Below are 27,100 nucleotides of genomic sequence, written 5' to 3'. Positions count from 1 at the left end.
GGTTCACACATTGTACCCATGGAGGAATCAAACCCAGAGTGAGTGAGTGAGTGAGTGAGTGAGTGAGTTGGGTTGTACCCTGCTAGCAATGCCGGTATTCCAGCAACATCACGGCAGGGGACACAAAGAATGGGTTCACACACTTTACCCATGGTCGAATCAAACCCAGAGTGGGTGAGTGATTTGGGTTTTACACTGCTCGCAATGCCGGTATTCTGGTAACATCACGGCAGGGGACACAAAGAATGGGTTCACACATTGTACCCATGGAGGAATCAAACCCAGAGTGAGTGAGTGATTTGGGTTTTACTCTGCTAGCAATACTGGTATTCCAGCAACATCACGGCAGGGGAGACAAAGAATGGGTTCACACATTGTACCCATGGAGGAATCAAACCCAGAGTGAGTGAGTGAGTGAGTGAGTGAGTTGGGTTTTACACTGCTAGCAATGCCGGTATTCCAGCAACATCACGGCAGGGGACACAAAGAATGGGTTCACACACTTTACCCATAGAGTAATCAAACCCAGAGTGAGTGAGTGAGTTGGTGTAGGTGCCAACACTGAATCGTGTCTGAGACTTCTTCTGGCCTTCAACCCTTCCAAGACATGTGTCCGACCCTCTGTAACAAAGTGTGGAGCAGGCAGGAAGATCAAGGACTGGGCACGGTCAATCTCATTAAAATCAGACTTTAGTTCTCGCTGCCGCTAAACAAAGATCTGAGGACCTCCCAAATCGGGTCACGTCAGAACGACCTTGCGCGAACTTTGACCGACCAATAGAATGACCAATCAGAAGGCAGCTTTCTTGTGCTTTACGGCACTAATTTCAAATTGGCGACTACGCTTCGAAACATATTTTGACAAATTCTCGATTACAAATTTGAAACCTAAACAAAAGAACATTCTGGAATGGCTAATAGATGGTCGAGAGTGTATTGATTCAGTCGTTAAACCTGTAACTATCGTTCAGATACCCCGTGTTAAAGTTTTCGAAGTTGTATGATTAGAAATCACATTCCGACTGTCACTTTCATGATCTGGTAAGCGACGCTCTCATTGGTCGGATGAAAGGTCGTTCTGACGTGACCCCTAATGGGATGTCTTCAAATCTTTGTTTAGCGGTAGCGAGAACTAAGGTCTGATTTTAATGAGATTGGGGCACGGTAAAATATTCAAAATATTAAGATAATTCTGATTAATTATCTTTGGTAAGTGAGCCATCTTTTGGGGTTTTCTATCAAGATTTTATTCACAGCTTCTTGAGATATTCCCCTGTTGAGCATCTTGGGGACAATGTTGATCAAGTTATGCGAAAAACCATGTCCGCCATATTTGGTCTGTAAAAGAAATAACGAAATATTAACCCCTAAAACATGGATTGGTAATAATTGAAAAAAACAACAACAGTATTATATTGGACTCATTTGAAACAGCTGCCTTCCCGTTCTTCTGTTACCAGTACTTTTCTAGGGGAAGACAGTAATCTGTCAAAACTATAATCCCGCCTGTCTTGTATAACATTTTGAAGTTCAGAGTTTAAACAAATGATAAAACATAAACACTTTTCTAACTTACTTATTTTGTATTGGTCCCATAATTACATAACTACTTCATGTCTAATATGTGCTGACGATAGAGGATAAGGTGAGGTGAAATGGGGTTTAACGTCGCGTCCAAGACTATTGCACTTATATAGCGACGTGCATGCACGTGTATGTGTGTGTGGCTGCTTGTACTAGTCCGGACTGATGCGGATTTATAGTGCTAGCACACTGAGATACCATGCCGCAGTTTAACATGAATACCCCTTAATGCTGGGCGCCAGACAGGGTAACAACAAGTACCATCTTTTAACGTCTTTTGGTATGACGCAGCCGGGGATCGAACCCCGGACCTTCCACACTCTGGGCGGATGCTCTACCATTAGACCACGGAGGCGGACCTGCTGACCATAGAACTAACCAGCAGATATCATGTTTTATAGCATTCCCAAAGTACTTTTAGACAGTAATGCAACTGGATGACTGCCTCCTCAGCCAATCATCTTAGACTTTACAGTACACACCCCATCATTATTACTGCCGCAATATTAGGCTGTTTGGTTTAGAAAATATGATGGCACAATCAAAGTTGTACAAATTCTTTAGGGGTGCAAATAAGTTCAAACAGCCAAAGAAAGGTGCTCATGGCAAATGTAAGAGTGAAGTTGGATTTTATCTTTAGAGACTGTAATATTGTTTTTATTTTAGTGTCTTATTTTCCAAGTTTCTAAGTTACTCTTCTTTTCTTCATGTTGAATGTGGAGAGCCAGTAATGTTTGCTATGGGATTGGCTACTGGTTAGATACATGATTTCTTTCATGAATGTCACTCAACAAGATGTTTAACAAAGAGATCTGACACCTGTCGGTAGTGAATGCTTTAACCACTAGGCTACCTCACTGTCCCAGTATTTTCCAAACATACTGTAATCCATATTCATTAGTATATTCAAATCTTTGTATAATACCAAGCACTTCTACCTTTAGGTATTCCAAACAGAATGCAGGTCCCAAAATTGATCATATGATTGCAATGTGTGACTTGACTGATATTGTAATTTTTCCCTGACAAGGATGTTCATGCTATCAACCTCTGGTCCATATTGGATTACTTCCACGATATATCTGTACTATTGCCGACTGCAGAAGTACACATGATTTACTCACTCACTCACTCACTCAATACGACAAAATTACATTAATGTGAGGTTCTACGCTAGACTGAAGACTCTCAGATGAACCGACCGCCTCCGTGGTCTAGTGGTAGAGCGTCCGCCCGGAGAGCGGAAGGTCCGAGGTTCGATCCCCGGCCGCGTCATACCAAAAGACGTTAAAATATGGTACTTGTTGTTACACTGTCTGGCGCTCGGCATTAAGGGGTTAAAGCAAGGACTGGTTGGCTCGGAGTAAGTATACTGTGTCTGAGTGGGGTATTCATGTTAAACTGCGGCCAGGACTGGTTGGCTCGGAGTCAGTATACTGTATCTGAGTGGGGTATTCATGTTAAAGATGTATCTCAGTGGGCTAGCACTATAAATCGGCATCAGTCCGGTCTAGTACAAGCAGCCACACACACACACACACACACATACACGTGCATGCACGTCGCTATATAAGTGCAATAATCTTGGACGCGACGTTAAACCCCTTTTTACCTCACCTCAGATGAACCTGTCAATGTTTTGGTGCATCAGTTACTTTCATGATGTGGTGCCTACAGACTTTAGGACGACAAACATATAGCACTATATTACACTCTTTAGTATTATTCAACAATCACCACCTACAGGTATAGCTTAAAAAAATAAAAGAATTGGTTCTCAGGCAATGGCTTTTGAAAATATAGTGCGGTAGGGCGGTGTTTTTTGGTTGTTGTTGATGTTGTTCAAGCTAGTATGTCACCAAATTTTGTTCACAATAATTTCGACGAAATCATGTTCTTAAGTATTGAAGCATTTCAGTACCAGGATCGTGTGTTTGAGATGCGGATATTTAAAAATGTTTTATTGTTTTGGAAAAAGGAAATAAAAACGAAACTTGCGGCAGACTTTATGATGATACAGGCAGAGCCTTAGTCCTGCACCATGACCGTGGAATACATTTATTTTATGAAAAATAAATAAATCAAGAAACGCATACAAAAGCAAGTCTAGCCAGCCCTATCTAGAAATCAGCATAGGGAATTAATTTTTTTTTAGAGTCAAGAAGGATATTGTGTAATATAAGATTTCAGAGACTAAAGCGGAATCTGAGAACCACGACTATGAACGTTTGCCATCAGGGCACCCTATCTGTGATCAAATCGGTCAGCTGTCTGTTTAATTGTTGAGGAGTGAGTTTTTAACATTTTATGCACTACCATCCTACATTTAATAGTCATTTGGAAATCAAACCTAGGAAGTGACTACTTTAACCGCTAGGCTACCCAACAACACCTTAAGGCCTACATACCAGTCTGTGTTTGGTGTGCATATCCTGTGCAATACAGATTCTGTCCTCATAGCCATTGTCCACCAAGACCTTGATCATCTGGATTCTCTGAGCGTCGCTGACCATATCGATGGAGGGTATGGCCTGGTAGTGGGATGTCTCAATGCCAAACAGGTCAAACTCGCAGTAGACACCTTCAGCAGCAAACTCCAGAAGGCGTTCCTTGTCAAAAATTGTTCCTGCAATTCAATAATGGTTAGTGTTTGTAGTGAATGTAGGTGTATTACAGCAAACTCAAGCAGGCGTTCCTTGTCCATAATGTTCCTGCAATTCAAGAAAGGTAGGGGTTTGATTCAAGGTACGTGTGTTGCAGCAAACTTCAGAATGGTGTTCCTTGTCCACAAAAGTTCCTGCAATTCAAGAATGGTAAGAATGGTAATAATGGTAAGAATGGTAAGTGCTTTGTGGTAGGAAGACGTCTACACTATCTAGACTCAATATTAGGGTATGTGCTCACTGTCTAGACTGGAGAAAAAGACATGTAAACATTCTCTTGACTAGTAAGGATATTCACCTTTTCTAGACAGGATATGAAGACTAGTAAAATTGTATTGACTGGATATAAGGAGATATATTCTCCTTTTCTAGACTGGATATAAAGGCTAGTAAACATTGTATTGACTGGATGTAATGTAAATAAATTTGACACTGACTTTCAAAATGTAATATAATGCGATTGTTTCAAAATAGGACACAGAAACCATAATTGAAACACTGTTTGAAGATCAATGTACACAATGTTCAAAACATTAATGGTGTCACCTAGACAGACACACGTACACGATACAGTTAATGTCGCAGGTGTACAGAAAATGTCAGTATCGGTTGTGCCTACCACATGCATCAATCACCGCTTGACACCGACGACCAATAGATGCAATCAAGTTGCGGTTGCATTTGGATGAAGCTTTAAAATTGATCCCCAAAAGCTACGTTTATGCTTTTGCATGTGTTTTCGCAAATTATAGACACATCATCTTTCTGTTTGACTTATTTGGTTCTCATTTAATGTAATTATTTTAGATATTTGGCAAAAAGTGGTTTTACATCTATGTCAAGTTTCTTTTTTTGAAGAGTATATATTCACCTTTTCAAGACTGGATATGAAGACTTGTAAACATTGTATTGACTGGATGTAAGGATATATATTCACCTTTCTAGACTGGATATAAAGACATAAACATTGTATTGACAGGATATAAAGATATATATTCACCTTTTCTAGACTGGATATGAAGACATTAACACTGATTTAACAGGATGTAAGGATATATATTCACCTTTTCTAGACTGGATATGAAAACATTAACACTGATTTAACAGGATGTAAGGATATATATTCACCTCCTCTAGACTGGATATACAGATATATACTCACTGTCTAAATGAGACATCACTACATTGTGCAGCTTTCCTCCAGCTTCCTGGAATATTCTCAGAATCTCAAAAGGTGCGTCCGGATTAAGGCCAGGATGGATGATGACTGGAGTGTCCAGCTCTGATTGGACAACTGCACTGGCCTGTATTGACCGTCTCTCAAACTCTGTAAACATGTCGTGTTGTTCATCAAATGCAAAACAAAGAAATTTCTAAGGAGCTTACACAGCGTTCTTCAGTACATGTGCCACTTCTACCATCATTTAGTTTCTAACCAATGTCTTGTTATTAGTTTTAGCCAATCACATTAGAGAACATCTGTCTCACATGACCTACATACACAACATCAACAGAAGCATATCTTCCGGATGAGACACTGTGTCAAATTTGCTACCTTTTGGACATTCTATATCAGAAGATTGTTTCTACCTCATGTTTGTGGCAAAATGGGATCTTTGACCTGACAGATGGGGTTAGTAAACCAGGACAGCTATTGGTGTAGTCAGCTATTGTTGAAGTCAGCAATTGTTGTAGTCATCTTTTGTTGTAGACACCTATTGTTGTGGTCACCTATTGTTGTAGTCACCTATTGTTGTAATCACCTATTGTTGTAGTCACCGATTGTTGTAGTCACCTATTGGTGTAGTCGGCTATTGGTGTAGTCACCTATTGTTGTAGTCACCTATTGGAGTAGTCACCTATTGTTGTAGTGAGCTATTGCTGTAATCACCTATTGTTGTAATCACCCGTTGGAGTAGTCACCTATTGTTGTAGTCACCTATTGTTGTAATCACCCGTTGGAGTAGTCACCTATTGTTGTAGTCACCTATTGTTGTAGTGTTCTATTGTTGTAGTCACCTATTGTTGTAGTCACCTATTGTTGTAGTCAGCTATTGTTGTAGTCAGCTATTGGTGTAGTCAGCTATTGTTGTAGTCACCTGTTGTTTTAGTCACCTATCGTTGTAGTCAGCTATTGTTGTAGTCAGCTATTGGTGTAGTCAGCTATTGTTGTAGTCAGCTATTGTTGTAGTCAGCTATTGGTGTAGTCACCTATTGTTGTAGTCAGCTATTGGTGTAGTCAGCTATTGGTGTAGTCAGCTATTGTTGTAATCACCTATTGTTGTAGTCAGCTATTGTTGTAGTCAGCTATTGTTGTAGTCAGCTATTGGTGTAGTCAGCTATTGGTGTAGTCAGCTATTGGTGTAGTCCGCTACTGGTGTAGTCACCTATTGGTGTAGTCACCTATTGGTGTAGTCACCTGTTGCATTAATTTATTTCGTATCGTTGTCAACACTTTTTTGTAACTAGTTAAATAAGCAGTCGATGAAATTATTACTGTTGGCTTATTTATTCATAAGTACTGATTTAAATATATTTTAGCCTTTATGAACTTATACACGTAAAAATCAGTGTGGACACTGTACACTACCTCCATAAACACCCAGAATATGGAAGTCAGTTATCAAATACACAAATCTGGGCTGGGAAACTAGCTGTTGACAGCAGGAGCCGCAATCCAGACCCTCGGGGTACGATCACACATAGTCAGACAGGTCACTCGTTGTGTCCATCCAATCCTCATCTCAGTCAGTCAGCTTTTACAATAATGGGGTTAGGTGAGGTGAAATGAGGTTTAACGACGCGTCCAAGATTATTGCACTTATATAGCGACGTGCATGCACGTGTGTGTGTGTGGCAGCTTGTACTAGTCCGGACTGATGCCGATTTATAGTGCTAACTCACTGAGATACCATGCCGCAGTTTAACATGAATACCCCACTCAGACACAGTATACTGACTCCGAGCCGACCAGTCCTTGTTTTAGCCCCTTTATGCCGAGTGCCAGACAGGGTAACAACAAGTACCATATTTTAACGTCTTTTGGTATGACGCGGTCGGGGATCGAACCCCGGACCTTCCACTCTCCGGGCGGACGCTCTACCACTAGACCACATAGGCGGTCATAATGGGGTTAAGCCACTTGTCATTACTCACCCTCCAGAGGCCAGGCACAACCGATTTCCCCGATGACGCCACACTTGATTCCCGTCTCTCCCACGCCCTCTAGGATGTCATGACGTATGCAGTCCGACATCGCCTCCAAGGTCAAGGCTTTTGTTGATTCCGTCTGAAATTCGGCCAAATAATAACCTGAATCAAGAAACATAAAATATTAGTTTTGTCAATATTTGTCACTTAAGGGCAAAAACGATGCCACGTTTCTTCATGGATTTAAAATTTGTGAATGATGGACTATAATCCATCATACATGTTATACATGAGATCTGATAACAAGACATGCATAAGAATGAATAGGTACATTTGTTGAACGATAAAGGATAATAATATGAATAGATACAGGGAAGTGTGTATCGCGTGTCCTGTCGTTTGAGAACATTATCAATTCATCAATGTATTGGTGAATCGTGACATCCTTAGACGTTACTCTATCATGAACTGTGGTGTCATGTCTACTGCATCACATTGCTTGAGCATCCTTATCTGAAGAACATGATATCACATTAATGGTAGGAACTTACAAACTGAACATTGCCGAGCTCCAGATAACTTTTTGAGCAATTGAGTATTTACTGTTTCTATTTTAATTGGGTTATTACATTTTTCATTGGGTAACCAATATTTTTTCACTCATAGACTTGTGTTTAGCACAAATTGGTATCTGGTGATAACTTGGGTTAATTAAAGCAGCGCCTGACTGTTTATATACGACAGATATATTTTTCCAGAATTTAATTGCCCATAATTAAGGGTGCATATAACACACGAGTGCGTATTATACCCGAAAGTCTTGCGTACATTGATCAATCGGAAGGGGTGCTAATTGGGATTGTTCACTTGCCAATATATTAGCAAATATCGCCGTGGGCGCTTATAAGAGCGGGGCGCTTATTACGTCGAATACGATACTTGCGAGACGACTAAGTTTTTTAACCTAGTTCCCCATTTAGTTCAGGACAGCACACAAGTAACCATGGTAACAGGACATTCGTAACAAATAATGTACAAGCCAGCGAAGCCAATGAGTTTAATTATTTGTAACGAATTCGAATGTCCAGTTACGCATGCGTGATCTGACTTAAAATAAAGCATCAAAGTAACAGAATAAATAATAATCAGATTTAAAATACAGCCTGAAAGTTGAAATAAATTAATGAATAGATGAAAATAAATACAACGTAAATAATTATTGCTGAAAGTAGGTAAGTAAATTGTCAATTCTTTAGAGATAATCCCCCCCCCCCCCCCCCCCGCCAGCTGCCTGTAAAGTAACCACGAGTAAATGTGCAATTCTGTAAGTAATGAGTCAAGAGATGAATGTTCTTGTTGGTTTGTTGTTTAACGCCGCACTCGGCAATATTTCAGCTATATGGCGGCGGTCTGTAAATAATCGAGTCTGGACTAGATAATCCAGTGATTGACATCATGAGCATCCATCCACGCAATTGGGATCGATGACATGCATCAACCAAGTCAGCGAGCCTGACCACCCGATCCCGTTAGTCGCCTTTTATGACAAGCATAGTCACCTTTTACGGCAAACATGGGTTGCTGAAGACCCCGGAATCTTCACGGGTCCTGAATGTTCTTGAAGTAGCATACATCCATATGAAATGTAAAGTAAAACAAGTGTGTTTCTGTAGGTTTTTTTATGCAAACCAATGACAAATTACAAGAAACAATAACTAAACAAGCGTATAGTCTACGAAGTCATCTATATCCACCACCCATTTTAACACGTTATGGTCCCAAACCAGGTAACTGACACAACATTTCTCTCAGCCCATGTCAAAATAGCTGCAATGGAAATTCTAAAATAAACATTTCTGAAACTCCTTAATATCAAATGGCATGAGTTCAGTATGTGCTTTATATATAGACATGCAATGTTTGGCAGGGAAATATTTTACACTTTATTTGTTATACTCCATAAGTCAACCCACCCTATATTAAAACTTAAATCCAACTTGTTGCCATGGAAATGTAAAAAATAAAAATTTAAAAAATTCCTAAATAGAAAATGGCACCAGTTCAGTATGTGCCTGGTAGACATGCGAAGTGTTGTTAGAAAGTGTCGCATGGGCTCCGGAAACGAACTCTACTTTATGGAACCTAAGTCAAACTTGTTGCCATGGAAACGTAAAAAAAATAAAATTACATTCCTAAATAGCAAGATGCACCAGTTCAGTATGTGCCTGGTAGACATGCAAAGTTTTGTAAGAGAGTATTTAACAGTTTTTGAGTTACGCATCAGAAATGAACACCACCCTTATAGAACCTAAGTCCAACTTGTTGCCATGGAAACTAAAAAATATAAATTTCTAAAATTCCTAAATAGCAAAAGGCACCAGTTCAGTATGTGACTGATGGATTTGCCAAGTTTCGATCACATACACTGAATGGTTTTCGAGTTCTGCCCCGGAAAAGGAAATGATTACGGACGGACAGATAGACAGACAGACAGACTGGCTGATCGCGATATCCCCCCGCATTATATGCTGGGGGATAACAATAGAGGGAAGTCCTAGCGCTATGTTATTTGTGCAGAAGAATGTAATCAGCGCACACACACGACATCTGACACACTGCTACGCTCTACACAGCAACACCCTACACACAGCAACACCCTACACACTGCAACACCCTACATACTGCAACATCGTACACACTGCAACACTCAACACACTGCAACACCCTACACACTGCAACATAGTACACACTGCAACACCCTACACACTGCAACACCCTACACGCTGCAACATCGCACACACAGCAACACCTTACACAAAGCAACACCCTACACACTGCAACACCCTACACACTGCAACATCGTACATACAGCAACATCGTACATACAGCAACACCTACACAGTACAACACCCTACACACTGCAACACCCTACACACTGCACCACCCTACACACTGCAACATCATACACACTGCAACATCGTACATACAGCAACACCCTACACACTGCACCACCCTACATACTGCAACACCCTACACACTGCAACACCCTACATACTGCAACACTCTCATACTGCAACAACCTACACATTGCAACAACCTACACTGCAACACCCTACTCACAGCAACACCCTACATACTGCAACATCGTACACACTGCAACACCCGACACACTGCAACACCCTACACACTGCAACATCGTACACACACTGCAACACCCTACATACAGAAACACCCTACATACTGCAACACCCTACACACAACAACACCCTACACACTGCAGCACCCTACATACTGCAACATCGTACACACTGCAACACCCTACACACTGCAACACCCTACACACAGCAACAACCTACACACTGCAACACCCTACACACTGCAACACCCTACACACAGCAACACCCTACACACTGCAACACCCTACATACTGCAGCATCGTACACACTGCAACACTCTACACACCGCAACACCCTACACACTGCAACATCGTACACACTGCAACACCCTACACACCGCAACACCCTACATACAGCAACACCCTACATACTGCAACACCCTACACACAGCAGCACCCTACATACTGCAACACCGTACACACTGCAACATCGTACACACTGCAACACCCTACATACTGCAACACCGTACACACTGCAACATCGTACACACTGCAACACCCTACACACAGCAACACCCTACACACAGCAACAGCCTACACATAGCAACAACCTACACACTGCAACACCCTACACACAGCAACACCCTACACACTGCAACACCCTACACACTGCAACATCGCACACACAGCAACACCTTACACACTGCAACATCGTACATACAGCAACCTCGTACACACTGCAACGCCCTACACACAGCAACACCCTACACACTGCAACACCCTACATACTGCAACATCGTACACACTGCAACACCCTACACACAGCAACACCCTACACACAGCAACAGCCTACACATAGCAACAACCTACACACTGCAACACCCTACACACAGCAACACCCTACACACTGCAACACCCTACACACTGCAACATCGCTGACACAGCAACACCTTACACACTGCAACATCGTACATACAGCAACATCGTACACACTGCAACACCCTACATACAGCAACAACATACACACTGCAACACCCTACACACAGCAACACCCTACACACTGCAACACCCTACATACTGCAACATCGTATACACTGCAACACCCTACACACTGCAACATCGTACACACTGCAACATCGTACACACTGCAACACCCTACACACTGCAACACCCTACACACAACAACACCGTACACACTGCAACATCGTACATACAGCAACACGCTACACACTGCAACACCCTACACACTGCAACATCGCACACACAGCAACACCTTACACACTGCAACATCGTACATACAGCAACATCGTACACACAGCAACACCTACACACTGCAACACCCTACACACTGCAATACCCTAGACACTGCAACATCATACACACTGCAACATCGTACACACAGCAACAGCCTACACATAGCAACAACCTACACACTGCAACACCCTACACACAGCAACACCCTACACACTGCAACACCCTACATACTGCAACATCGTACACACAGCAACACTCTACACACTGCAACACCCTACATACTGCAACACCGTACACACTGCAACATCGTACACACTGCAACACCCTACACACAGCAACACCCTACACACTGCAACACCCTACACACTGCAACATCGTATACACTGCAACACTCTACACACCGCAACACCCTACACCCTGCAACATCGTACACACTGCAACATCGTACACACTGCAACACCCTACATACAGCAACACCCTACACACAACAACACCGTACACACTGCAACATCGTACATACAGCAACACGCTACACACTGCAACACCCTACACACTGAAACATCGCACACACAGCAACACCTTACACAAAGCAACACCCTACACACTGCAACACCCTACACACTGCAACATCGTACATACAGCAACATCGTACACACAGCAACACCTACACACTGCAACACCCTACACACTGCAACACCCTACACACTGCAATACCCTAGACACTGCAACATCATACACACTGCAACATCGTACATACAGCAAAACCTACACACTGCAACACCCTACACACTGCAACACCCTGCATACTGCAACATCGTACACACAGCGACACCTCAGTGTTACTATAGGCCTGAAAAAACAAATGTTGTGGTTCTGGAATATTTAAAAAATAGGTGGCTTTCCGTGTTATTATACATTTTATGTATATTGTTTAAGTTTTTCCTGCAGTTAATAAGAAAACTAAAAATTCAGTAGTTCATCGGAAAAACAAAGAGAATTCATGTCAAACAAACAAACATGACAACATATCAACAATATCAATAAACTGGGACCAAATATTGCTGTTTAATGAATGAACTTAAAAGCAACAAAAATAAATTGACCCCCAAAATGCTTATTTTTTTTGATATTATACAGTCAAACGCAGTTGTGTCAAAGTTGGAGGGATCTACAAAAATGCTCCACAATGAAATTTCCTCAAAATGAGGTTCGACTCACAGGAACCATACTTTTACTTCGAGACAACAGTTAGTTCGACACAACTGTGTTAGACTGTACTTGATTTAATCTTTGGCCATCTAATAAGTCAATTCATATTAAAACAGACCATCTTTCCATCCTGTCTCGTTTGCTCAGGCCACTTCTGTATCAGAATGTAAAGGAATGGAAAGTTCATGAAACAATTAAGTCTCTCTGACTAACTTCCTAAATACAAGCACCATGGTCTTCCCTACCTGCTCCTGCAACAATGTTGACCCCCGTTGTCTCGGACAACTCCTTCAGGAACTGTATATTGGGGTGTAGGCCAATAGTGGTGTTATCCACTATACTGCTGCCACCATTGCTCTGGAATATCAAGTGTACAAAATACACATTGGGATTATCTACGCATTTATCGGAGATTTTCAAGTTTACAAGTTCAGCCAACACTATCTTAACAACAAAACTAATCATATCCCCCGCCTGATTCCTCTGTTCTCTCACTACTTTCGCTACCTTCCAAGACGGAACTTTTCATCTGACACCAATGATCTATACGCTATTTGCAAAACTCTCAATTATAGTTCCTAAAGAAAAAAGAAAAGAATGAAACGCTTCCTGAAATGATGTACGATGCTGCACTAGTTTGTTAATAAACCCTGCACTATGAGCTAAGCCTACTGTCATTTGACAATGTCACTCTATCGACCAAGCCACAATGTCTGCCCACCCGATCTATATAGTCATCTCTCAAAACAAGGGGACCCATTTTAACTCAGAATTCCAACAGTGTTGCATGATGTATGATATCTGATGTGCTTACAAAGTTTCATAAAAAATATTCGATGGTTTATAAGATTGGTTCAAATGAGGGTTTCATTGTGTGGAGCAGAAGTTCAACTTTTTGTATCAGAATGGTAAAATCTAAAGATTTAACACAACTCCAGAATGCCAAAAGGCACCAGTTTAGCACTTGCCACAGGTGCATACAAAGTTTCAATTTCTTAAACACAGAAAACATTTCTTTCATAAATTCCTGAAATGGAAAACGTACAGTTTGATGCCAGAAATGTATGAAGAAAAATTGAACAGTTTGATTTATATTCCAGAAACGAACCTACTCTCATTTGAATGTACCAGAAAGTCCAATATGTTGCCATGGAAACATAAAACATTAAAAAAATACCAGAAAAACAAAATATCAAATGATATTGAATGGTTTATAAGTTATGCTCTGGAAATCAAACAATAGTTATCATTGTGTATAATTCTAAGAATACTACCTCTATTACATCATAGCCATAAATTCCCATTTTGGCAATAATCACACTAAAAAAAATCTTTCAACAGACGTCCTCTTCACTGCCAATTATCCCAATAGTTTTGAGGTACACCCTATCCCTTGTGACATGTTACCCTTTATATATTGGTGATAAAACATACTCTTTACTTTAATTCCGGTTCTGGAGTCTTCCACGATGACACCTCCGGTAGTTATATATATTACGCCGAGCAAATAACAATGTAATAACCCTATTACCTTATGATCTATGATCCCAGATGTCAGCCAATCATCTGTCATAGTGTAAAGGCTAACTTACCTTATTTTGTGGTACTTTCTGGGATCTTCCCCCCTTCCACAGAACAGGGGGTAGAAAGGCTACTGAGTGACTATAGCCCTCTAGATCGTGTTGTACATCTAGTAGGTAGAAATGAGTAAACATATTTTGGGGGATCTCCATTGGCAGCTTGATACCACTTGTTCGATGGAAACTGATTTCCATGAGGCCATGAGCCTTGCAACTTCCCCATTTTGGTGTAGAGAGCTGGGATTGACGATAACTATCAGATATAGTGTTCTTTAGCCATCCGGCCACAGTAGCCTTAGTAATGTCCTTTTTTGACGAAGGCTTGCAAGAGGTAAGGAGCCGTTTTCTTTTCTTCCTGTGGTTCTGAGTAGCTGAAATATAGTATCTCAGAGCTCTGATGGGGCATAATAGTCTATCTGGATGATCCACTGTTTTACTCAAGGATGGGATAGAGTATTGTTTATGTCCTAGAGGCCCAAACACTGATGCCTGGTTTTTGGTGAGATCCTATGGATAGACCATCATGTTGTAGAACTGAGGCTAAGGCTGATCTGTAGCCTTCAATTGTACCATGTCTGAACCCTTTCTCATTTCTCAGGTGAAGTAGAAAATCAGCCACAAGAGGTATTATTATATTTCCGTCATGCAAACCACTGGCAGAACTTTCTCCATCTGAGTTATAGATAGCTGAGGAAGCTGGTCTCCATGAGCCAGCAACCGCTTCTGAAGCTGATTTAGAGAAACCGGAAACTTGCATTTTTGTCGCAATAGTTTCCTGGCATGAAGGTGGAGTTTTGGCAGGTTGCCATAAAATATGTCTGATTTTGGTTGGCGGAGGAGATCGTGACATTCTGGTAGTTTAAGAGGGTCTTCTATGAGACAAGGAATCAGTCTTGGAAACCACGCTCTGTTGAGCAACGCTGGGGCTATCAGAATAATGACGCAATCTGTTTCCTCGATCTTCCTTATTGCTCTGTCCAGGAGAGACAAAGGAGGGAAAGCGAAACATCCCCTGCCAACTCATGGATAGGCCGTCGACCTGAAGGGCTAAGTTGATGGTTTAAGCTTGTGTAAACAAGTCCAGGTGAGGGGTATCCCACGTCGAGGTTATCCACTTGAAACCTCGGGGTGGAGAGTCCATTCTGTGGTTACAATCTAGTTTTTCCGGGAGAGGAAGTCTGCAAGTATGTTGACTTTTCCCGGTATGTGCCGTGCTTCCATCCTGCAACTCACTGAGTCTGCCAAGGCAAATAAAAGCGTAACCTCCCTCAACAAAAGTGCTGAGCTCGTGCCCCCTCGTGCCTGATGCGTCTGTATGTAGATGGTGTAACGGTGGGGGAAACAGGAGAGGGATGCCTGGCATGACGTTTTGACGCCGAAGCAATCATCATAGTTCCGATAGTTGACTGTGAGGAGGTTGTATTATGCCTTTTGAAAGTTGAAACCTCGCCCCTATGTATACGACGTCTTGAGTTGGTATTAATCCATGTAAAAAGCCATGGCGCTATTGATATTCCGAATGGAAACACATTGAATTCGTACCTTAGACTGTTTACTGCAAGGCTTAGGTAGGGTCGACAACTCGGGTGAATAGGTACTGTAGGTCCTGTAGGTCCAGACTGACTAGCCAATCTCCTAGTTTGAGGGACTTGCGTAACCTTTTTACTGATTCCATTTGAATCTTTGGGGGGCGTACTAGGTAGTCTCTGTTGAGTACCTTTAGGTCTATTTTCATGCGCATCTTTGTAGATTTCTTTTGGGGGACCAGAAAAAGTGGAGAGTAAAGATCTCTTGTAGTGTCTGACTTTTGTAAGATGCTGATGGCCCCTTTGTCTAGTAGTTCTCTATAGCCAAAGTTGCGGCCGCTAACTTGGCTCCTACTAGATGAAAACGTCGTCTTTTTGGGGTTGACTACAAGCTCCGGACGCTGTTGGAAATGGAGTTTGTACCCTCTTTTACCTCTTCGATTAGCCAAGGGTCGTCCATAATTGACTTCCAATTTTCGGCATATAGTGACAGACAACCGCCGTCTGGTCCCCCATACTTTTGACTCGTAAAAGTCATATTTGTTATAGTCTAGTTTTGGAATCTCTGATTAGTGGTGCGTGAAATATCAACAATCACAGAGATTAGTCTGCCGTTGAACTGGGGAGCCAATATTGACTGAGACATCAAACTTCGTCCTAGTGGATCTGAGATATTGTGTCTAACCTGTTGAATAAGATGATTTCGTTGAGTAAGCAGGAATTATGTGGACATCCATACTTGTGCAGTTTGAAGATCGTGCATCTTCAGTATGTTATCCAGCGCACTATGGATGAAACCAACATGTTCCATTTTAATCTCAACTTTTGTGTCACAAGGTTGGCCAGTAAATTCCTCAGAGTTAACAGGGGGAAGTACATGTCTGATGCCGGCTGCAAACAAGTTCATATACGTGCTTATACTTATCATCTTCTTATTAACATTGTCAAATTCTTTGAATTTGTTCATCTCAACATTCATCCTTGGTATTAGGGTGTCCGACCAGATCAAAATATTCCTCATCAATACATAACTGTCCGAGCTATAGACGTGATTCTCACGCGTGGCTGTGGCTTAAGGAGCACGCTTTTTGTAATGGGAGCTTTTAACACAATTTTCCTCAATGTAGGGCGTGTAAGATTGATATTCCTGACTGGAAGAGTGTTCACTTTTGTGAGATTCTCGTGACACATCCTTCTTTTCCTGAAAAGCACGGGGTGAGGTAGGGCTATAATGACTACTCTCCCTAGATACAACACGATTTTTCCTCAAAAGCAAAAATAAAACGGGTTCTCTTTTTACATCATCCCTTTAGTGCCTGTGTGTTTCTCTGAGGAAGTCAGTTTACCTGAGAGACAACACTTTTCCGCATTTGATTTAGATTTAGTTTTGGTTTGGGGAGAAAATGATGAAGACTTTTTGTCCGATGATATAGTCTTCCTCTTGGATATAGACTTAGGACAATTTAGGGCTTTATAGTGCTTGTCAATTTTTTCCTTTGATAAGTCCTTGCAACATGAGCATCTTGATCTTGACGTACACATTGGCTAACGTCGTACCTCAAAACTATTGGGATAATTGGCAGTGAAGAGGGCGTCTGTTGAAAAATCTAAAGATTTTTTTAGTGTGAACATTGGCAAAATGGGAATTTATGGCTATGATGAAATAGAGGTAGGATATTCGTAGGAATTATGAAATGTAACAGACGCATGGCTTGAGCCAGTTTCTATATATCTCTTAAAACCTTGTTTGGGCAACTGAACTGTGGCAGTAGTATGATGTGATGGTCACAGCTGGGAAAATGTTGATGTCTGCCCTCTCAACACTAATGGAATGTAAGGCACCTACCTTGTAGTATATCATCTCTTCAGCGATATCACTTCTCTCATCCGGGCCATAGCCCAGGTTGGGCTGGTGACTGTATCTGATATAGAAGTAGTTCATTAAAGGCACACGTGGCTCCACTATCTACCATCCACTTGCAGTCTAGGACTTTGTTATTTAAACCTTGTGTGACACTTAGGCAATATCCCAGTGTAAAAGGATATAATCACTAACTGATAGTTTAATATGCACCAGGAGGTTTTCCTTAGCAGACAAACAATGGGAGTTTTGATGCCATGAATCAAACTGGCAGGGACTGCCTGTCAGTCTGAGTGTAGTCTCCCTTTAAAAGGAGTCAGAGCTCGACAGTCTGGTATCTACAGTTGTCCAGCCTCATTCTAGACATTGCCATTGGTACCCACATGAGAATTTTGTAAATTAGTGAAAATAAATGAAAATGAGATTTAGTTACTGCATACTTAGAGTAATCATTTTAATTAGAGTAATCATCTATCTAATCTTTATTTCACATACTGAAGAGGCCACAGGCCTATAGTACAAGTTGAAGAATATACAGTTTTATACAATTTATGTACATATCTCACCAGATCACCTCACGTCATTCCACCTCGCATTTCAACGCAGTCACATAATTTCACACATTCAGTACAATACCATACCCTGTAATTTCATAGTTTCTATATTACCATATCACAACTTGTAATATCATACAACATATTCTATAACATCATATCATATTGTATCATTATTATAAGATCATACTATATAGTATTATTTCATATAACATTATCATAACATACTATACATACCATCGTACCATATATCACAACTATATTGTATCACATTTCAACATGTCATATCACACAACACATTAGCAATGTCATAGCTTGTCCCATCATATCTGATCATATCATACCATATAATGCCATGTCATTCCATGCCAATTTATTTGATATCAATCAATCAATATTTATTCAACACTGGAAGACCGCAAGCCATATAATATGTACACTAAAAAACAGTATTTACACAACAATATATTGCATCATATCCCCTCATGTATCATATCACACCACATCACTTCATATCATATCACATCATGTCATGTCACATCATATCATTTCATATACATATAACTATACTTAACCATTTGTAATATCACGTCCCACAATATCATATGACAGCCTGGTAGTTTAATACCATTTCTAACTCTTTTGTGTGTAGTTTATTCAGATGGCAAATATCTATAAATATGTACTTAATGTATATACACAATAGTTTCCTAATACCAAGCAGCTAAGATTATTCTTTCATAAGGTTCTGTCGGTATAAAGAGGCATAATATATGAACATGGACACATTTTGTAAGATACTTCTTTTTGTGTTTGACAGCAATGTAACAAATTTAATAATATTAGGGTACCTGTAATAATAAGCTTGCAGGTATTTTTCTCTAAGGTGTAAATACACTAGATATACAAGTAAGAAATGAAATTCATCTTCTACTGAGTTTAAACTACATAGATTACAGATTCTTTAGAGTTAGAGTAATCACTTCCTACTAGATTGGGAACACATGCACCTTACCGGATACTAGTGGTGTAACGATACGGCGATACAGTATTGTATCCCGATGCACAGCCCACGATACGATGCATCGATTTGGAAAGCATGTATCGCGATATATATACAATATTTTCATAACACAGTTTTACTTACCGGTACTTTTAAACATGAAAAACGTTTAACAGTTTCAAAGCCAGTTTGTTGTTTCAGTAAAACATACTGTATTGCTGAAAATTTGCTATAACAGTAAATAAACACCTTATATCTTCTTCAGCTGTACTTGTCACATCTTTAAGAGAGCAGAAAGACATCAACTTGGCTTAGCTTGTACCAGTAAACACTGTATCGTGATACGTATCATATCGCGACCCCTGTATCGCGATACGTTCCGTGACCCTCCCGTATCGTTACACCTCTACTGGATACCTAACCGCCATGTCTGTTGGTGCTACTAATAAATATAGGGCGATAATCACAAATATAGCCCTCCTTGTATTTGTATGGCTAAATATGATTAAACCCCTAAATTGAACAGCAAAGCAATTCTAAAACATAGAAAATAGAATCTTGATTACCCCAAACCAAATTATTTTAGCGAGGGGACTCAAACATTAGGGGCCATTACAAAGAAAGGAGCTTGTGCTTACCCAAGAATAAAAAAAACCCACCATAACATTTCAACAAGCAGGCCAGTGGTGTTTGAGTAACTTGAATCAAACTGGGCCTGCCAATTTCCAAAACTTCATCCCCCCTTTAAAATAATAATGTTTGTCTTCGAACTTTGCCACAAAAGTGAGTATATGTCCACAACGACCACTACTATTCATGCCCAAATCTGGGCAATTAAACATGCATTTACCTTATATGTTTATTTATGTATCACAGCTGACGAAAGTAAGTCAAATGAACTTAAAATGTTCACAAAATCACTTAAAACATAAATATTCTACTCAACTTTTGATAGGGACAATCAGACACGTCATCTCTATTGACATATACACTTTACATGTTATGAAAATCAGTTTTGTGTGTCGCGGAGAGACAATACCCCTGTCAAAGTGGTGGAGTAGAGTTTTCAAAATGTGTCTTCTTCCACTAAGCAATACTTGTAACAGCATGGAATGTTAGTGACAATCAGAAGGTTCATGATTCATATCACTGACGGACAAGTTTACACAATTTTATTGACATTGATCATTATTCACATACACACTACAGATAAAATACAAGAAACCAACAAGACCAGAAGTGGGGTATAACCTTATTTAACACACACACAGCAAGTAATATGTCACTGACAACAAATCAAAATATAAATAAATATGATAAACTAGAATGTTGGCATAATATTTACGGGTTTTGCGTTATCCACCCATAGTTGGAGAGTGCGAAAGGCATGGTCGACTTGGCCTTGTTCTGGGGAGCTGGCTCCATGTAGAAGCCCCCACAATTTATCCACAGGTGCTCATGGGTCATGGTCACCCCCAACTTGTCCGGCTGAAGCAGCCCTGTCACTGCAACCAACAACAGATGCAGGAAAACACTACACAGAGGACAGTTGACTCCACCGCTCAGACCAAAACGATGCAATATGAACATAAAACAAAAATAGTTTGAATTTATTTTCATTTAGCCCAAGGCTCTATTTCAATCTCATTAAAATCAGATCTTAGTTCTCGCTATCGCTAAACAAAGATCTGAGGACATCCCATTACGGGTCACGTCAGAACGACCTTTCATCCGACCAGTCAAAGCGTCGCTTACCAGATCATGAAAGTGACAGTCGGAATGTGTTTTCTAATCATGCAACCTCGAAAATGTTAACACGGGTTAATCCAAACGACAGTTACGGACTGATTCCGCCATAATTATCGTCTATCTCTCGCTTCCGCGGGATAAACATTTGAACTGAAGAGGCGTTGTACAGTACGTAGGAAGTTCTGCAATACAACAATATATTAGACATTCGGGAATGTTCGTTTGTTCAGTTTTGAACATTTTAATCGAAAACAGTGTCAACGTATTTTTCAAGCGTAGTCTGAAATGGAAGTCGCCAGGTTGAAACGAGTGCCGTAAAGCGCGAGAAAGCTGCTATCTCATTGGCTGATATCGACTTCTGGATATTTGTTTCAGTGGTTGGTCAAAGTTCACGAAAGGTCGTTCTGACGTGACCCGTAAAGGGATGTCTTCAGATCTTTGTTTTGCGGATTCTGATTTGAATGAGATTGGGCTCTATTCTTGATAGATACATACAAATACAGCTATATAACAGAGGCCATTCATGAAAAATTGTCAGGTGACAAGGTAGCCACATGTCAGGTGAGAAATGCGACATAAAGTTATATGACTATTATCATGTACCGTATACTGAATTAATTGTCCTAGTTTTCTATGATTTGTTTGTTTGTGGTTTAACGCAGCACTCAGCAACATTCCAGCTATAAGGGGGCGGTCTGTAAATAATCAAGTCTGGACCAGACAATCCAGTGATTGACATTATGAGCATCGATCTACAAAATTAGGAGACGATGACATGCATCAACCAAGTCAGCGAGACTGACCATTCCATCCTGTTAGTCGCCTCTTTTGACAAGCATAGTCACCTCTTACAGCATGCATGGGTTGCTGAAGACCTATTCTACCCCAGATCTTCATGGGTCTAGTTTTCTATGAGCCAGCCCCCACCAAATCCTATATTTTCTTGATGATACACCCTCTGTCATGCCCCACAGGGATTCCCACTTGGAATCCCAAGCAATCTATACTTATTTTACAGTGTTACTTCATGGGTGATCAGGCTTGGTGATTGGATCGTTGTTCACGATATCAATCACTTGATGGGCTGGTCCAGACCCAATTATTTACAGGCCGCCATCATATAGATAGAATATTGCTGAGTGCTGCATTATACAAACTAACAAACATGATTTTGATGAATCTCTTCTAATTCTCTGCACATCCACACTTCTGATTCAAGAAATGCTCATTCGCTCTAAACTTCATATTTCTTATTTTCCATTTCACCCAATGGTCGACCCTACCAAAATTATGAAGGTAATTTTAATTGTTTAGTGTTACGCTATTATGTCCGGTAAGCAACTTCTGTACCAGGCAATATATTGTACGTCCCTACCTGTTTGTATTTTCCCCTCCCTTGTTTCTGCCATTGTTGAACTGACCTTCTATCTTCTGGACCACCTGAAACATGGCAGACGCGTGAAGTCTGAACAATTCATCAAAACTAACACATTAAAGATAAATTCAACATACTCTAACAATAATGAAATCACACATAGTACATAAATCGAGTAAGTTTTCTACAGGCAAAGGAAAATCACCATTGTTTGAAATTGTTTAATTTTTTCAACATAGGCCCTACGTATATCAAACTTTGAATACAACGAACAGATATGGCTGAAGGACCCCGTCAATGACTGACAGCAGACTTCAGTATGTAGAGACAGCCCCACAAAGGTAAATATTTGATCAAAGGCTGTGTCACATCATAAGACGTTAAACTATGGTACGAGGACAAACAAGGACACACAAGGACTGGTTGGCTCGGAGTCAGTAACTATGTGTGAGGTGAGGTATATTCATGTAAAACTGCGGCATGGTATCTCAGTGGGCTCAGTAGCACTATAAACTAAAATCAGTCCAGCCTAGTACAAGCAGCCACCCACACACCCATGTTGCTATGTAAGTGCCATATTCTTGAACACGATATTAAACCCTGTCTCACCTTCTCACCAACACAACCACATGGCTGGGCAAACTTACTGCATGGTCAACACAGGTTTTGTGTACGACGGCCACAAATGGCTTCACAATATATGGTATAACAATCAATACTATTACACACTGCATGTGTGAAATAGTGAAGCATCATTTGGAGACCCGTAAAGATCCGGCCTTTCTTGTTTGTTGTTTAACGCCGAACTCAGCAACATTCCAGCTATATGACGGCGGCCTGTAAATAATCAAGTCTGGACCAGACAATCCAGTGATTGACGCCATGAGCCTCAGTCTACACAACTGGGACACGATGACATGAACCAACCAAATCAGTGAGCCTGACCACCTGATCCTGTTCATCAACTTTTATGACAAACATGGGTTGCTCCCCAATTCTAACCCAGGACTTCAAAGGGTGTGTCTGCTAGCCCAAACATGGCTCTTAGCATCATGTTTAGTAGATTTGATATTATCTCATGGACTTTAATGAGCTGAGCATCCTAGACCAAACAGAGATTTACTAGACTCGGGCTTGGGACTAGACTTAAATATTTTCAGGCTGCTATGACATTGCTGTAACTTTCGTAAATTTTGTAACTTTCAATCTTCCTTCTCAAGATAATCCACCATTCTGAGTGGCGAGTAGATTATTTTAATACCCATAGTTCTCTTGTCTGTATAAACCACGGACAATGTACGTAGGTTTGCAGATTGGAAGTGGAGACAGCTAATCTTTGTTTGAACAATCACACATTTGTAACAAGGGCGGATCCAGCATGTTTGAAAGGGAGGGGTCCAAAATATCAAAATCTTCTCTCAGTCAATGTTACTGCCTACAACATAGTACATTTGGTCTTCAAAAGGGGAGGAGTCTGGACCCCCTGGATCGCCTAGACCCCCTGGACCCGCTGGATCCCTCCTCTGGATCCGCCTATGCATTACATGTATTACATAGTTTTTGACGTCATGGACAATGGACGACGTCCATCTTCAATTATTGGTTCATAAAATGTGTTCATATCGTGGAGCTAGAGGCCTCTCAGCAAACAATGAAAACAATCTAGCCAATCAGCATGATGCAATAATTTTAATGCTCAGCGAGATTTAATGCAAATAATATCGCCTGGTTCATTTGCGGGATGGTGACGAACTGATTTTTCACTGGCTCCGACGTTGTGAGATTTTTGTACTTCTCAGCTCATTTCATCATATGTTTGATTTTCAACTAAAAATATCTTAAGTTAGCGATATTATATCCAAAACAATAACTGTACTGGTGCTTAGTCAGATTTAAAACTTTTAAAAATTTACATAATACACAGATATCTTTTCAATTATTATCCTTTTTACAGTGCAAATTTACATTTCAAACATGGCAGAGGTCATGTGTTTTCAAATTCATTTCTAAGCCCGGTCTTTATCGAACCAGTATATTTTTTTTTAAAATTACCCTGTCACAGATTAATTTTTACAAACGGTTGCATGCAGGAATGAGTGACGGTTACATAGACATAATCTAATTGAGCAATAGTTATTTCAGTTTTCAATTCCATAAAAAACAAAGATGGTATAGTTTCTTTGACCCCTCAGTTTATGTAGCTAGTCCGCCACGCGAGAGACTTTCTGATTGAACTTAAATGTCACTACACAGGTCTTTTTGTATGGCTGGAGTGTTCAGGTATTTGATGTGCATTCTTGCTAGTACTTATTATTAGCGGATTATAAACATACAATAGATTTTGGGTTTTATTCAGACAGGACGAATCATTTCTAGTGTAACTAAAAAGACACCACAGTCAGGTGTAAATCATATTTCCATCAATAAAACGCCATCTTTTGATACACTGAAGGTATTCCGAGCTGAATTGTTTTCTGTCAGTTTGTGTCCCGGCGATGCCACCACATCATTTGTGGACAAAGGAGACCATATCAAAGTTCATATCTTTGAAATGCAGCTGTACACATGCTAATACCATTTAAAACATTCAAAACAGCAGATACTCATACTGGATGTTCATTATTTGTTTCAAAAAGTTTACACTCTTGTTGTGGTGTAAAACACTAACCAATTCAAACATGGCAGTTGTATATCTGTGTTTGTAAGTGCTCAGACTTGTGTGAGATCGAAATGTCCGCACGATAGGGTTATGTCTGAATATGACCAGAAATGTTCTGAATATAACAAATACTGACTGTTGTATATTGCTTTGTCCATGATGTAAACATCAACTAGCAACAATGTTTTGTAGTGGTGGTAGTGGTGGTGTTGGATTTGTCTGTTTTTTTATTTGTTGGTTGTTTAACGCCACATTCATAAATAGTCCAGCTATATGACAGGGGTCTGTAAATAATCAAGTCTGGACCTGAAAATCCAGTGATTAATATCATGAACATCGATCCACACAATGGTGATACGTTGACATGCACCAACCAAGTCAGCGAGTCTGGCCACCCCTCTTACGACAAGTATAGTCCTATTCTAACCAAGATCTTCATAGGGCAGGGCAGTGGTGGTGGTAGTAGTGGTAGTTGTTGTGGTTGTCATGGTAGTGGATTATTAGTTTGCAGTGTGGTAGATGTTGTAGTAGCAGCAGTTGTAGTAGTAGTAGTAGTAGTAGTATGTTGTCGTAGTAGTGGTAATAGTAGTAGCAGTGGTAGTATGGTGTCATAGTCACTGTAGTAGTAGAAGTAGCAGTGGTAGTTTGGTGTCATAGTCACTGTAGTAGTAGTAGTAGCAGTGGTAGTATGTTGTTGTGGTCGCTGTAGTAGTACCAGTAGTAGTAGTAGTAGTAGTAGTAATAGTAGTAGTAGCAGTGGTAGTATTTTGCCGTAGTCGCTGTAGTAGTAGTAGTAGTAGTAGTGGCAGCAGTGGTAGTATGTTGTCGGAATCGCTGTAGTAGTGAGTGAGTGAGTGAGTGAGTGGGGTTTGACGCCGCTGTTAACAGTATTCCAGTTATATCACAGCGTGTCAGCTTAATGTGGGAGGAAAGCCCGAAGTGTTGCAGGTCTCAGACGTTTACCACTTCGATGAAACCCACGAGCAAAGGTATGGTGCTGACAAACCTAGAAACATAATTGGGGCGAACCAGGATTCAAACCCACAATCATAGGTTTCTGACGTGTCCAAGGGACGCAACTCTGCCCAGCGAATCGCGGCACCTTAGACGACAGGGCCACCATCTTGTAACTCCACATAGAGGTTCACTGCAGTGCTTCGATACAAGCGTACGCAAAAACAGATGCCTGACATTACCCAACATGCATTGCTGAGGGCTTATTGTGTGAGATTGCATAGGGACCATTAATTTACATGTACAATGATATTACATACAAAGTTAGAACAGATCTATACTGTTGGAATTTTGCATTCAGGACACTTACTTCATTTTTGTTTGGGTTTTGATCATTTTCACTGTCAGAATCATAACTTTGTATAAGATCCATTGTAGTCTGTGTTAAATCATAAAAAATCATCTGGTGCAAGGTCGCCATCGTTCTTAGAAACAAAATTTTCGTGGACAAAGAAGGTTTATTTAATGCTAAACTGGTTTCAGAAGTGGGGCTGGACTTGCCCAGTGTTAGCACCCAAAGTTGGGGTAGATTTTCGTATTCGAGTTCTAAATCGGGCAGATATAAAATCTACCTGGGTTACATTGATGTCCTGACTCACAGGACAACGACCCATTCAGTATTACGATCAGACCGCTGTAATGTACCTTGAGTATTGCTGACTGGACATCACAGGTCAACTGATCAGACACCAGTCGTAAGCCTGCACATATTAGATATTCATATTCTGCTAAAACGTAATCGACTAAATATTTCTTACCTTAGATTCCTTGTAGGATGTGCTCAGGGCGGGCTATAGCGTGCGG

At 40.6% G+C, this 27,100-nt stretch overlaps 1 protein-coding gene across 1 annotated transcript; it reads right to left on the bottom strand.

Annotated features, from left to right (window-relative positions):
• Positions 1 to 1,088: 1,088 nt before the first annotated feature.
• LOC124142584 (phosphotriesterase-related protein-like) lies at positions 1,089 to 27,100 on the bottom strand. Its single transcript, XM_048400295.1, has 9 exons — positions 27,055 to 27,100; positions 22,624 to 22,688; positions 20,845 to 21,004; positions 17,928 to 18,003; positions 13,221 to 13,332; positions 7,404 to 7,559; positions 5,410 to 5,574; positions 3,993 to 4,210; positions 1,089 to 1,338 (listed from the first exon to the last, which is right to left on the bottom strand). Exons 2-9 carry the CDS (start codon positions 22,655 to 22,657, stop codon positions 1,201 to 1,203), a joined length of 1,059 nt encoding a protein of 352 aa, XP_048256252.1. The 5' UTR covers positions 22,658 to 22,688; positions 27,055 to 27,100; the 3' UTR covers positions 1,089 to 1,200.

This window comes from Haliotis rufescens, unplaced genomic scaffold (genome assembly GCF_023055435.1).
Source record: "Haliotis rufescens isolate VD_foot unplaced genomic scaffold, xgHalRufe1.0.p SCAF_2, whole genome shotgun sequence".
NCBI classification, from domain to species: Eukaryota; Metazoa; Mollusca; class Gastropoda; order Lepetellida; family Haliotidae; genus Haliotis; species Haliotis rufescens.
This window is presented reverse-complemented; position numbering and strand designations above follow the sequence as displayed.